Source organism: Phalacrocorax carbo, chromosome Z (assembly GCF_963921805.1).
Source record: "Phalacrocorax carbo chromosome Z, bPhaCar2.1, whole genome shotgun sequence".
Classification (NCBI taxonomy): Eukaryota; Metazoa; Chordata; class Aves; order Suliformes; family Phalacrocoracidae; genus Phalacrocorax; species Phalacrocorax carbo.
The window spans coordinates 40,370,016-40,382,537 of record NC_087548.1 but is presented as its reverse complement, the minus strand read 5'-3'; the positions used below and the strand labels follow the sequence as shown (position 1 = coordinate 40,382,537).

At 39.5% G+C, this 12,522-nt stretch overlaps 1 protein-coding gene across 1 annotated transcript in view; it reads right to left on the bottom strand.

The window, feature by feature from the left end:
- Positions 1–12,522, bottom strand: part of TRPM3 (transient receptor potential cation channel subfamily M member 3) — a 154,160-nt gene that overhangs the window by 101,305 nt on the left and 40,333 nt on the right. Inside the window, exon 5 of the mRNA XM_064438346.1 lies at positions 4,424–4,598. Within this exon, the coding sequence (XP_064294416.1) occupies positions 4,424–4,598 (175 nt within the window). The remainder of the gene's footprint in view (positions 1–4,423; positions 4,599–12,522) is intronic.

The window sequence follows — 12,522 nt, the reverse complement described above, 5'->3', positions numbered from 1 at the left end:
ATGAGCATGATGAGCAGCCCTTGACCCTGGGTGCCAGTAACCTTATTTGCAACTGACTGAGTTAGAGTTGTTCTTTATGTGCAAACAGCTGGAGTGCATGGAGTTCTGCCTGGGGATAGATGGTGAGCCAACTCAGAGTTTATGGATTGGGATTAAAGAGAAGATAGGTAAGGGTGACATGGTAGTGGGTGTCTGCTATAAATTGCATGACCAGGAAGAGCAAGTGGGTAAGGCCCACTGCAATATCTGCTGGAGGGACAAGACAGAAGGGCACAAGTAATCCTGGAGTGCATTGACAAGAACTTCCTGGCCCAAGTGATAGAAGAGCCAAAGAGGAGAGGTGCCAATCGAGCTGGCCTTGCCCAGTTAGAAATCCTACATACTGTGGAAGGGGACAGAGTCCCTGTAGTGCATGTAAAAATTATGTTGGGGAAAACAGTCTGGGTTATTCCTGCCTCAGGCAAAGGCAAACCCGTTCGTGGGATTGTGTTTGCTCGAGGACCTGGGTGCACTTGGTAGGTGATGCGGAGGATGGAGGAGTCCGGTATGTACCTCAAAGGGATTTGATTTTGGGTGAAAACAGCCAATGAACTGAATGGTATGCTGTTAATTGCTATATAATGTTGTATGTCATCACTACTATGGTTGCCATATGCCATATCAATGGTATCATGGTGGGAATGTCCCGAATTAATAAACAATGAACCAAGCGAAGTGCAGCAGTGATAGAACAAGGACTAACAGTGCAGCGGTGATGGAACGAGGACTGACTTCAGCAGGCGACAATCCAACACCACACACACACACCCTCTCTGAAAGAATCGTACAATAGAACGAACCCAAAGTCATGGACTAAACAAACTCAATGGATATTTCATGGACATTTTGCAGGGGTGGTCCGTAGACTAGGGGAATGATAAATGAAATCTGTATATTCTGTTAAAGGATGAGAAGGCGGGTAGGGGTTATTGAAATTGTATTGGATAGTATGGGACCTGAGCATGATGTAAATGATATGGAATAAGGGGTGGATGCTGTCATGGTTTTAGCTGGGATAGAGTTAATTTTCTTCACTGCAGCTGGCATGGTGCTGTGCTTTGGACTTAGCATGAAACAATGTTGAGATAACACACTGATGTTTCGGTTGCTGCTGGGTACTGCTTGTAGTAGTCAAGGACTTTTCTAGCTTCCCATGCTCTGCCAGGTGCACAAGAAGCCGGGAGGGGAGGGGGCACAGCTAAGAGAGTGGATTCAAACTGGCCAAAGGGATATTCCATATCATGTAACGTCATGCCCAGTATGTTAACTGGGAGGGGCTGGCCGGGGGAGGGAGGCAGCAATCGTGGCTTAGGGATGGGCAGCGTCGGCTGGCAGGTGGTGAGCAGTTGTATTGTTTGTGTTTCTGTTTTTTTCCCTTTTTCCCTTTTCCTTTTTGTTATATTATCATTGTTATTACTATAATAATCATCATAATGATCATTATTATCTTATTCTAATTATTACACTGTTCTTATCTCAACCCAAAGTTTTTTTTGTTTTTGGTTTTTTTTTTTTTGCTTTTGCTCTTCCAGTTCTCTCCCCTATTCCAGAGGGGTGGGGAGAGTAAGTGAGTGGCTGTGTGGTGTTTAGTTGCTGACTGAGGCTGAACCACAACAATGGGTTTAAACTAAAAGAGGGTAGATTCAGACTAGTATATAAGGAAGAAATTTTTTACAGTGGGGGTTGTGAGACACTGGAACAGGTTGCCCAGAGAAGTGGTAAATGCTCCATCCCTGGAAACATTCAAGGTCAGGTTGGACAGGGCTCTGAGCAACACCATCTAGTTGAAGATGTCCTTGCTTATTGCAGGGGGGTTGGACTAGATGACATTTAAAGGTCCCTTCCAACCCAAACTATTCTACTACTCTATGAGAGCGGACTTTGGCCTCTTAGGTGGTCTATTTGGAAGTCCTGTGTGGTAAGACCCAGAGGGAAAAGTCCTCTGAGAAAATCTGGTTAATATTCAGGTATCTCCTCCTCCAATCTCAGAGAATGGGGAAGGGGACCTGGTGACACAGGACATGGAAAAGGCTGAAGTACTGGGTGCCTTCTTTAAGCCAAGGCCCGAAAGAGCAGGGGGGAAAGTCTGGAAGAAGGAAGTCATACCCTTGGTAGAAGAGATCAGGTCAGGGAATACTTAAACAAACTGTACGTATGTAAGTCCGTAGACCCTGATGGGGTGCACTCATGAATGGTGAGGGAGCTTGCTGATACCATTGCAGGGCCACCCCATAATCTTTTAACAATCATGACAACTGGAAGAGTTGCCTGAGGACTAGAGCAAAGCAATGGTCACTCCTATCTTCAAGAAGAGCAAGAAAGAGGACCCAGGGTACTACAGGCTGGTCAGCCTTCCTTTGATCCTGGGGAGGTGATGCAGCATCTAATCCAGGAAACCATATCCAGGCACATAAAGGACAGGAAGATGATCAGGAGTAGACACTGTGAATTCACCAAGGGAAAGCCATACTTGACAACCTAACCACCTTCTGTGATTAAATGATAGGTTTGGTATATGAGGGGCAAGCAGTGGATATTGTCTACATAGACTTCAGTAAAGCCTTTGACACTATCTCCCATAAGATCCTCATAAAGAAGCTGTTGAAGTATGGGCTGGAGGGGCAGACATTGAAGTGAATTGAAAACTGACTGAATGGCTCGGCCCAGAGGGTTATGGTCAGTGGTACAAAGTCTAGTCAGAGGCCAGCAACTAGTGTTGTATTCCAGGGACCAATACTGTGTCCAATCCTTCTCAACATCATCATTAATGATCTGATAGATGGGACTGAGTGTGCTCTGTGCAAGTTTGCTTATGATATAAAACTCGGAGGAGCAGCTGATATGCTGAAGGGTCATGCTGCCCTCTGGCAGAGGTACCTTGACAGGCTGGAGAAGTGGGCTGACAAGAACCCCTGAAGTTCAACAAGGGGAAGTGCAAAGTCCTTCACCTGGGGAGGAACAACCCCATGTACCAGTAGATGCTGAGGGGCTCTCAGCAGGAAAGAGGCTTGGCAGAAAAGGACCTGGGGGTCCTGGTGGACATCAAGTTGAACATGAGCTAGCAATGTGCCATTGCAACAATAAAGGCTAACAGTATCCTGGGCTGCATTAGGAGGAGTAGTGCTGCCAGCAGGTCAAGATAGGTGATCTTTCCTGTCATCTGAACTGGTGAGACACACCTGGAGCCCTGTGTCCAGTTCTGGATTTGCCAGTACAACAGAGACATGGGCATACTGGCGAGCATCCCAGTGATAGACCACTAAGAGGATGGAAGGACTGGATCACCTCACATATGAGAAAAGGCTGAGGAAGCTGGGACTGTTCAGTCTGGAGCAGAGAAGGCTCAGAGAGGATCTCATTGATGTATATAAATACCCAAAGGGAGGGTGTAAAGACGGTGGAGTCACTGGTTTCCAGTGACAGGGCCAGAGGCAATGGGGACAAGCTGGAACACAGGAGGTTCCCTCTGAACATCAGGACTTTTTTTTCTTCACTGTGTGTGTAACTGAGCACTGGCACAGATTTTCCAGGGAAGTTGTGGAATCTACATCCTTGGAGATATTCAAAAGCTGCCTGGACATGGTCCTGGGCAACTAGCTCTAGGTGGCCCTGCCTAAGCACAGGTGTTGGACCTGACAACGTCCAGAGGTTTCTTCCAACCTCAACTGTCCTGTGATTCTATGGTTGTTTACATATTTTTGGGGGTAGAAGAAAAGAAGATAGTATTAAAGATTTGTGCATTCGGTAATAACATGCACTTTGGAATTTGCAAAGCATGCTTAAAGCCTGATTCAGCAAAACCACACTTGAATCATCTGTAATAAAAGCTAAATACTATCCTTGCCACACCTTGAGCCTGCAAAGGAAAGCAGGATGGTGCAAACACAGATCAGTGCACAAGCAGTTATGTGTGTATATAGGCAGGTGTGCATAATCATGCCCAGTAGGCAAGGTAAATGCCAAGTAGCTTATATGAATATGTAGGGATAAATGTAGTGTGAAGACATCAGTACACTATAGTATAATGACATAGAATATCTAAGCCAGTGAAAATAATTCCCTGTGCCCTCAGACTGAATCCCTTGACCTGCAACTGCAAGACAGCATACGTTGTACTTGTCAATGTGTTACGTGTTAGTGGCAAGTAACTATGATAAAGTTTCTACACCTCTGTGTTATTCTATGGACTTTCATTAGTGTTGCTTTAATTCCCTCCCTTTTTTTTTCTGGGTGCCTTCAATATTTCACCCATATCAATGATGGAAACAGCCATGTGAGGAAGGTATTGCTTTTGCACTGTATTGCTAATAATTCCCTGGGCTCTCTCTTAGCACCAAATTGAACCTGTGGGTGGAGAAAAAACACAGACTTGGAAATTACTTACCCTCCTTCTTCAGAGTATTTGTGACCAAAGGCAAGGATGTCAGATGCCCGGCCACTGCCATCACATATCACAACGGGAACAGGAGGAGTGTCTCGCAGGTACTCCAGAACGATGGAGATAACATTGGGACCTCCTTCCACAATGAGGGCCACCACTGGAACCCCTTGACCAATTCCTGGAGTAAAAGATAGAAAAAAAAAAAAAACCACAAAGAAAAAAGAAAAGGAACGAAAAATGCGAAGCCAGCAAAGCAAACAAAACATAACGGAAGAGAGAAAAAAAAAATCAGACTGAAATTACTGCATAGTGACTGTACAGTGTTATGTCAGAGGAAAACAGCATTTAGAAAATAATAGATTTTAAGGACTGAAGGGACTAGAGTTGTCATCTTGTTGGTTCCACTGAATAAAAAAGGATTTTCTAGAATTACCTTCTGTTTTAAATACAATATTTCTGGTTGAAATAGACCATGAATTTTTTAAAAGATGGAATCTTGGTTTGAGAGCATAGAGAAGCTACAACAATTCTTCCTAACATGTTCAGAGTTCTGACTTTGTTCTGACTTAGCTTGCTTGTAATCTAGATTTTGCATGCTGTCAGTTTCCAATCACTAGTTCTTTCAATAGCTTTGCTTGCTGTTTTAAAATACCCTATATGATATTTTTGTTGCTGTATCAGATGTGTTTTAAGGTTGCAGCTGAATAGCCCTTTAACTTTCTCTTTGATAAACTAAACATATTCTGTTACAAGTCAATGCAATACTTGTTTTCCAGTTCTAGTTGGTCTCCAAATTTTGCAGCATACTCCTTGATTTGCAGACCCCAAACTGGGGACATTGCTCTAGACAGAGCTGTACTAATGTTGAACTGGAGGAAAGACATATTCATTTTCAATACTTATAGTATAAATAGATGGGAGTCTTCTGCAAAAGCTGCAGCACAGACTTTGCCAGGAAAATCTTACAGATTTAGGGAAAGGCAAGCAGACACCAGGCTGGTGTTAACATGACTGAAAAAGCTTTTATGGTTGTCACTTCTTGACCAGTTGAGATTGGGGACATTCGAAAGGACTCAGGCGTAGAAGTAGTTGAAAATTTTTTATTAGCATTTTTTGCCACCAGAAAGACTTCTTCCTTTTAAACTAGCTCTTCCTAAGAAAAACTACATGTATTCTTTACAAAGTTTTGACATTTCACTGAAAAATAAAGAGAGTGTCCCAAACTGTTAGTAGTCGGGTTGGTAAGAGTTGCATGAGGCCAGGCAACAACAAGTTTTAATGTGACTGCCTCAGGTTTCCATTTAGAGCGAGTTCAGTCCACAGAAGCAAAGGTAAGCCTGTGAGACTGGGACATTAAATCTGGTTAGATCCTCTAGAAACATTCACAAATCAAATGATTTTTGATAGTTACAAAAATTTTTAAGGATTTGAATTACTGTCAAAAAATGAACTGTCCTTCCAAAAAGAAAAAAAACCCAGTTCTTACATACACCAGCAAAATATTGTAAGCACCTCCTGAACCACTTCACAAGCAAACATTGTGTTTCCCAGAAAGACTCTCAGCATGCCTTGTTATGGCTGTATCTACTGTCGGTTTGCGGCTCTTTTATTATATAACTTAAGGAAAGTGCACAGTGTTTATTTAAGAAAACTATAAGCAGAGTTATAAAACCCAGGCTGATGAAAGAGTAAAAAGGGTAGAATATTACAAGGTGATTAACAGAATGATTTGCACAGAGCTCACTGGCTAATTTTTGTATTAATATTAAGGACTTCCCTGAATTACTACTCTATGTAATCATTAAGTTCTTTTGGTAGTTAAGTTCTTTTCAATGGTCTTAGTGGAAAAGCAGTTTTGGGGAACACAGTTAAATGAGAAAGGAAAATTAAGAACTTCACTTAAGAGTGAATTATAAGCTGCTGGTTAACCTGTCCTGCAGGTACTTCCAGTAACTTTAAGGGATTTAAGCTAAGGATGAATTTTGTTTGGCAAATTTGCATTGTTTACTTACTTTCATTTTAAGCATGCTTAAAATTGCATCCCTTAAAAGTGCATCCTAGATGTTAGCAATAAAAACCATTTTTAATGAGAATCTTACAAATAATATGATTTTATTCCCATATCAATACATTTGGTTGCAGTTGAGCATGCAGCAGAGAACCTCATGTCAAAGTCTGTCCAGGTTTTCCTTTGCTACCAGGCGACAAAAAAAAAAAAAGTTGTTTATAGTTATGTCCAGTACAAGCATGTTTTTGTAAGACAGTTACTATCAGAAGATGAATAAAAATTAAATTCTTGCTGCAGAGCATTTTTCTGTGTGATACTTCCCAAAATAATCACATGGGGCTGATCCAGAGAGACTCTCTTCTGTTAAAATTTTAATACAGAATTGGAAGAAGATATTTTATAACTTAATTTCTAGTTGTCTGACTAATGTAATGTTACCAAGATTTTTGAACTTTCTGTCAGTACTTGCTTATTCTTGTGTAGCTTTTCTTTATACCACACTGTATAGCCAATACTACCAGCATTTTTAGTTCTGCTGGTAGATTTTTAAGATAGGAGTTCTTGGTAGCTACATAAGGATTTCCCTTCACTGTTCTTGCTTCAGTCCTCCTTGCTCAAAAAACTGATCACAGAGCAGATCTAACATGAACTCTGACTAGGAGGCCCACAACTTCCTGAAATCTTACATACATCAACAATTCTCTTCAGCAGTGTAGTATTTTCCTCTGGAAACTTACTGGTAGGCCCATTTTATTTCATTATGGGCAAAAACCCCCGCAGTGGTGTATTTAAAAGCCTGATGCTAACATTTACCAAAGGTGGTCTTTTGTAAAGTATTTGCTATAATCCCATATATGAAATTGCTAGCAAAGCTGAATATAAGTGCACAGATTTGAAAGTATATAATTAATTAATGGGTAGAGTTGTATGTGGAACTGTACTACTACTGGAGTCTCTTGAAGAATTTAGCCTGATCCTATCATTATTATTAATGATTTCAAAACACTGGTACTGACATCTGCTAATAAGATACTGTTAAGAAGTATTTTCAGTAATGAGTCAAATTGGGTCTGGGTGACACTAAGGAATGAGTAATAGAAATGGAGGAAGTTCGCAGGGCAGGACGCCAAGTCATTTACTTGGACATTAATAAATTCTGCTGTAAACTGGGAGCTCATTAGGGGGGAATACTAGAAAAAAGAAAGATGTGATCCAGTTGATCACAGGAAAACTGAGTCTTTGGTGTAGCAAGACCTTGAAGAAGGCACATATGATCCTGGAATACACACAGCAAAGCATTTTCAGTAGGAAATATAGGCACATTAGTGCCATTGTGCAAGACACTCATGAAATTCCATGCAAAATACTGTAGCTATGCTCACCCATGTTCAAAAAGAACAAACTGGAACAAATGGAGGAAAACTGAGCATATACTCCAAAAGGATTATATGGGGAATGAAGACCCCATCTTACTAGACGAGATTAGGTGAGTTTGGCTCACCTAACTGAGCAAATTGAAGGGTGAAAGACAGTATGTCTGATTTTCCGCACGACATACAGCACATTGGCCATTAATAGTTTTGGATGGAGTTCAGAAGCTTTCTGGATATCAGAGGAGTAGAACCTTCACAGCCTTCTAGTAAGACTAAAGGGGAAAAATTTTCTGAGTTTGGAGTGATGATGCTCAATAATCATTACAGATGCAGTCATTTTATGTATCTCAAACTGTTCCTAAAGCAGGTTCCTTCAGCCTACTGAAAGTTTGTGTGTATTCTGCTGGATATTGATCAGCTACATAATTCTATTAATATAAATAATAGTGGTTAGTCTATACAGCTGAGCTATTTTTGCCTTTTTGGACCAATGAACTGGTCATTTGAAAACATTTCCAAAATTCCTCTTGCATTATTTTTTTTTTTTAATTTTTTAAACTGCTATAATCACAATAGAGGCATGGCACACAACAGTTCTCTCCAGGTTATGTTTCACAATGGTGAAGCTATAGCTAATCAGTTGTGTTTCACTATGGTTAATCAGATGGTATTTTTTCTCTTCCCTGATCCTGTAGAAATATATCCAGCATGAAAACAATCTTCTAATTTGAGGCTAGTAAAACAAAGCAACTTCTTTCCATATCCACTGTTTAATGAAACTTTGTAGCTTTGAATTTTAAAAAAAAAGCTCATGTGAACCTTAATTTATGACATACAATTAAGTTCCAGATTGAAACGCAACTCTTTCAACTATTCTGGTATATTTCTTTGTGAAAAAGAAAAGCTTTAAAACACAAAGTGGATTTCTACGTCTCATTTTCCTTTTGAAAATCCTCCCTGAGTGTCTGCAGGTAGAATTTTCTTTCCTTGTTATTTGCTTTGTTCTTCTTAAATAATTTTGGTTTGGAAAATATATTGTTTCTTTAGTTCAGAGGGAAAATTAAAAAGTCAATTTCTGGAATTAGATGTAATAATTTAAGACCAGTTAATTATACTTTTTTGTTATTTCTTCAGACTACAACCACTTCTGGCTTTCAGGAAAGCTTTCTAGACTACAGTTGTCTGAATCCTAATGTTATGAGATTTATGATGATTAATTGTTGAGCAGTGATGGTATCCACAGTGTGTGAAAGGAATTCCGTAGACATGGGAAAGAAAAGTCATGTCTGCTTGAGTATCATAAATTTGAGAAAGAGGGTAAATAGGAATTATCACATTCTCAGTTTTCTATGATGTTCCCAATCACATTTAAATTATTTCTGACATTGTATTTGTTTCAGAATAAATGCTTAGCTACTTATACCAAAGAAGTCTGCATCTCCATAACTCTCAGGGAAAACACAGAGCAGGTTTGAATTAAAATTTTACATAGTTTGATACCAAAAATCCTGGATGCATCTTTGCTGCTAAATATTAGGAATTTGGAAATTAATGCAGAGGGTCTGTAGAAAAAATTCAGTGGGTAGGAAGACATTGACTAACTATTCCTGATTAGATATTACCACTGCACTTGCTAACAATTTTGCATCTCTGAAACTGACAACTGACCATACCTTGTCTTACTGTAACATCAGATCAATTTGAAAAATGTTGGCATGTGATGCTAATAAGACAGAACCTCTGACTTTGGGAAAAAGGTAGCTGATAGACTTCTCTTTAACAGGTAATCAAAATATTGTTCCTTTTAGATCTCTGTATCTCCTTAGGTATGTAAGAATCAGAAATTCTCTGCAAAAGCACTATTTCTTCTTGTGCACATGCATTACATGATAGTCTGCAAAGAAGGGGCTGGATATGCCTGATAGAGACACAGGGACCCTCTTGTTTCAGCCACTTCATTCAGAAGGAGAACATCAGGCTGTGAGGTGAGATGCTAAATCTGAAGGTAATACATTCCTTAGAAAGCCAAGAACATCATCATTATAAAAAGAGTTTCTTGCCTGAGTTGAGATGGTCAGAATGGAGGGAATGCTGAAATAAAACCATGCTGATGAAAAACTGGACTACATTACCAGGGCTGCTGTCTCCTACCACACATCCAGAAGGTGGGAACTTTGCGCCAAGCATTAAAAAGGACAGTCCAATAAATCAACAAGCAAGAAGTTTTACCTTGATGTTTTTTTTAGTGGGGTTTACCATGAAATTGCCCTAGTCTGGGCAAAACTAAAGATAGCACTTATCTTGCTGGACTATCTCCAACAACACTGCTGTTTTCACCAAGTACTCTAAACAACCTTAGAAATTGTGTGTTTCACATTTTATGAACTAGAAGGAGAGCAGCAGTAATACACTCCACTGAATTGTTGTCCATTCTGAAACTGCGGATATCCCTTTTCAGTACAGGGCAATGCATTATTATAATTTTCAGGAAAGACTCTCAATCACTGGTGGTGTTTTTCAAAAACAGAAAAAGACCAATTAATTTTCACAGATCTAGATATTTCTTCTGTTTCTTAGAAGGCAGTAAATGACATGTTACTCAGCTTTTTTTTCTATCCTTTGTAGAGAAAGACTCGTCCTCTTTTAAATTCAAGGTAATTATTTTTAAGTACCTGAAAAATTGTGGTGTTTTCCAGCCATCTGATAGTTACATGCAGGATTTATTTTTAAATTTACTCAGTTTTGTTGTTTTTTCAGAATTTCTAGGATGAGCATGAGTTGCAGCAAATCTTTTCCCTTTTCCTTTTGGAAGATGGAGAAACTGTCTTGTCTAGCAGTATATCTGTAGACTTGAGATTATTGTGTTATCACTGTGAGGTTTATCACTGTGAGGTTTATCACTTGGTTAACTATGCTCACATTTCAAGATGGGAAAGGTCTGATGCCAAAATCAAAGGTCTTCCTTCTTAAAAATGATCTCAGAATTTTTATTCTGTATTATTGAAAGCAGTTCATAACCCAGAGAGGAGATTTCTTTTTCTCAGATTTTCAAAGGAAATATTCTGCTTGTATTCAAGAGCAGGTATACGTGAAACATCTCACACAAACTTGCATATTACTATTTCTCATTTAATCAGGTTTCCATCTCACATATTGAAGTTGTAGCATTCCTGCTATAAGTGCAAAAATGACAGGTAGTCTCTCATAACTGAATTAATAGAATACAGACAAAACTGTTTTTATTTTCATTTTATATAATGATTCATCTAAAAAGAAGAAGAAATAGTACCAAAGATCTGGCAGTTAAAACTAGTTCTCTGAGGCTTATCACTACCTTAACTTCTAAAACAAAACTTGTATTTGAAGCATCTCAGTAAGCATAGTTTTTTGCAGGGTAGACTAGATGGCTAAATGTTTCACTAGTGTCAGCTATTGTGGGTATTGTTGGTGCAATATTGTAAATTAGACTGCAATATTGTACGAAAGATTTATGCAGTCAACCTAAAGCTTCATTACTGTGTTATTGCCTTTGTGGCCAGCCAGTGAGAGACTTTCCAGGAATTGTGATTCCAGGAAGGTACATACATACCAGAACATTTGTCCTGATATGCACCAGTGGCAACTTGTAGCCCTTGATGTTATTATACAGAAAAATAATCCTATTTTTCTCTTGACACAGTTGTAGTGCATGAACATGTAAGTTAAAACAGTAAACTAGAAGAAGTGAATTAATTCAGAAATGGAAGCCAGGAGAAACTGCATAACACCTGTGCTGCATGAAAAGGGATTTTTAAAAATCTACCATGCTTTGCACAAGCCCTACTTTGTTTTCCCAGTTCTTGGAAAAACATGAATATTTTATACTGTGAGTATATTTATAAATAATCTATAACCGCCATATAAATTATTACTAATTCTTTTTATGAAGAGCTAAACATGAGTTACCCAGTTTTTTATAGACCAACAAGTGAATAAAATGCCTTATTTACTACAAAATGCATCTACTACTCGTGTTTTTAAGTGTGCTTATAAGAGTAACTGGGACTTATCAGTATGTTGAGTACAATTTCAAAGTTCACCCCTGAGATCAGTGCAAATAAAACTGAGAGACTTTATTTCACTAAACCTGAAAGAAATGTCTCTAATTTCTACATCTTAACACTAGGTGGTAGTAGGTGTATCTGAGCTGATTTCCTGCTGTCCACCTTTGCTCCTTTATCAGGACAGACATGTTGGTGTGGGTTCCCCTATGTTCATTTTAATTTGGAAATTTTGGCTCGAGAATTGGATTTGTTTGGCATGTTGGGGCCCATGGCTGTCTCACTGGAGAAGCTACTGTACAATGGTTGGCACAGAAGCGGTGTACAGCTGGAAAGCTATATCATATCTCCCACACAACGTGCAGCTGGATGCAATGGAAGGACTTAAGGCTTATGGTGCACATAAGACAGAGTCACTGTGGACATACCCAGTGAGTCAAAACTGTCCCAAGGGGTGGAGGGGAGTAAGCCTCCATGGACCTACACACAGTGCATTTGCAGTCAGACTGACATGCTTGTCTGAGATCATCGATACAGTGTGAAGAGCTGTCCCTGAAGAATAACCATGAGCAGGTCAAAAGCTTATGGGTAAGAATCAGAGACCGAGGCAACAAAGGGACCCTTGTGGTTGGTGTCTACTGCAGGCTGCCCAATCAAGGGGAGCCTACTGATGAAGCCTTC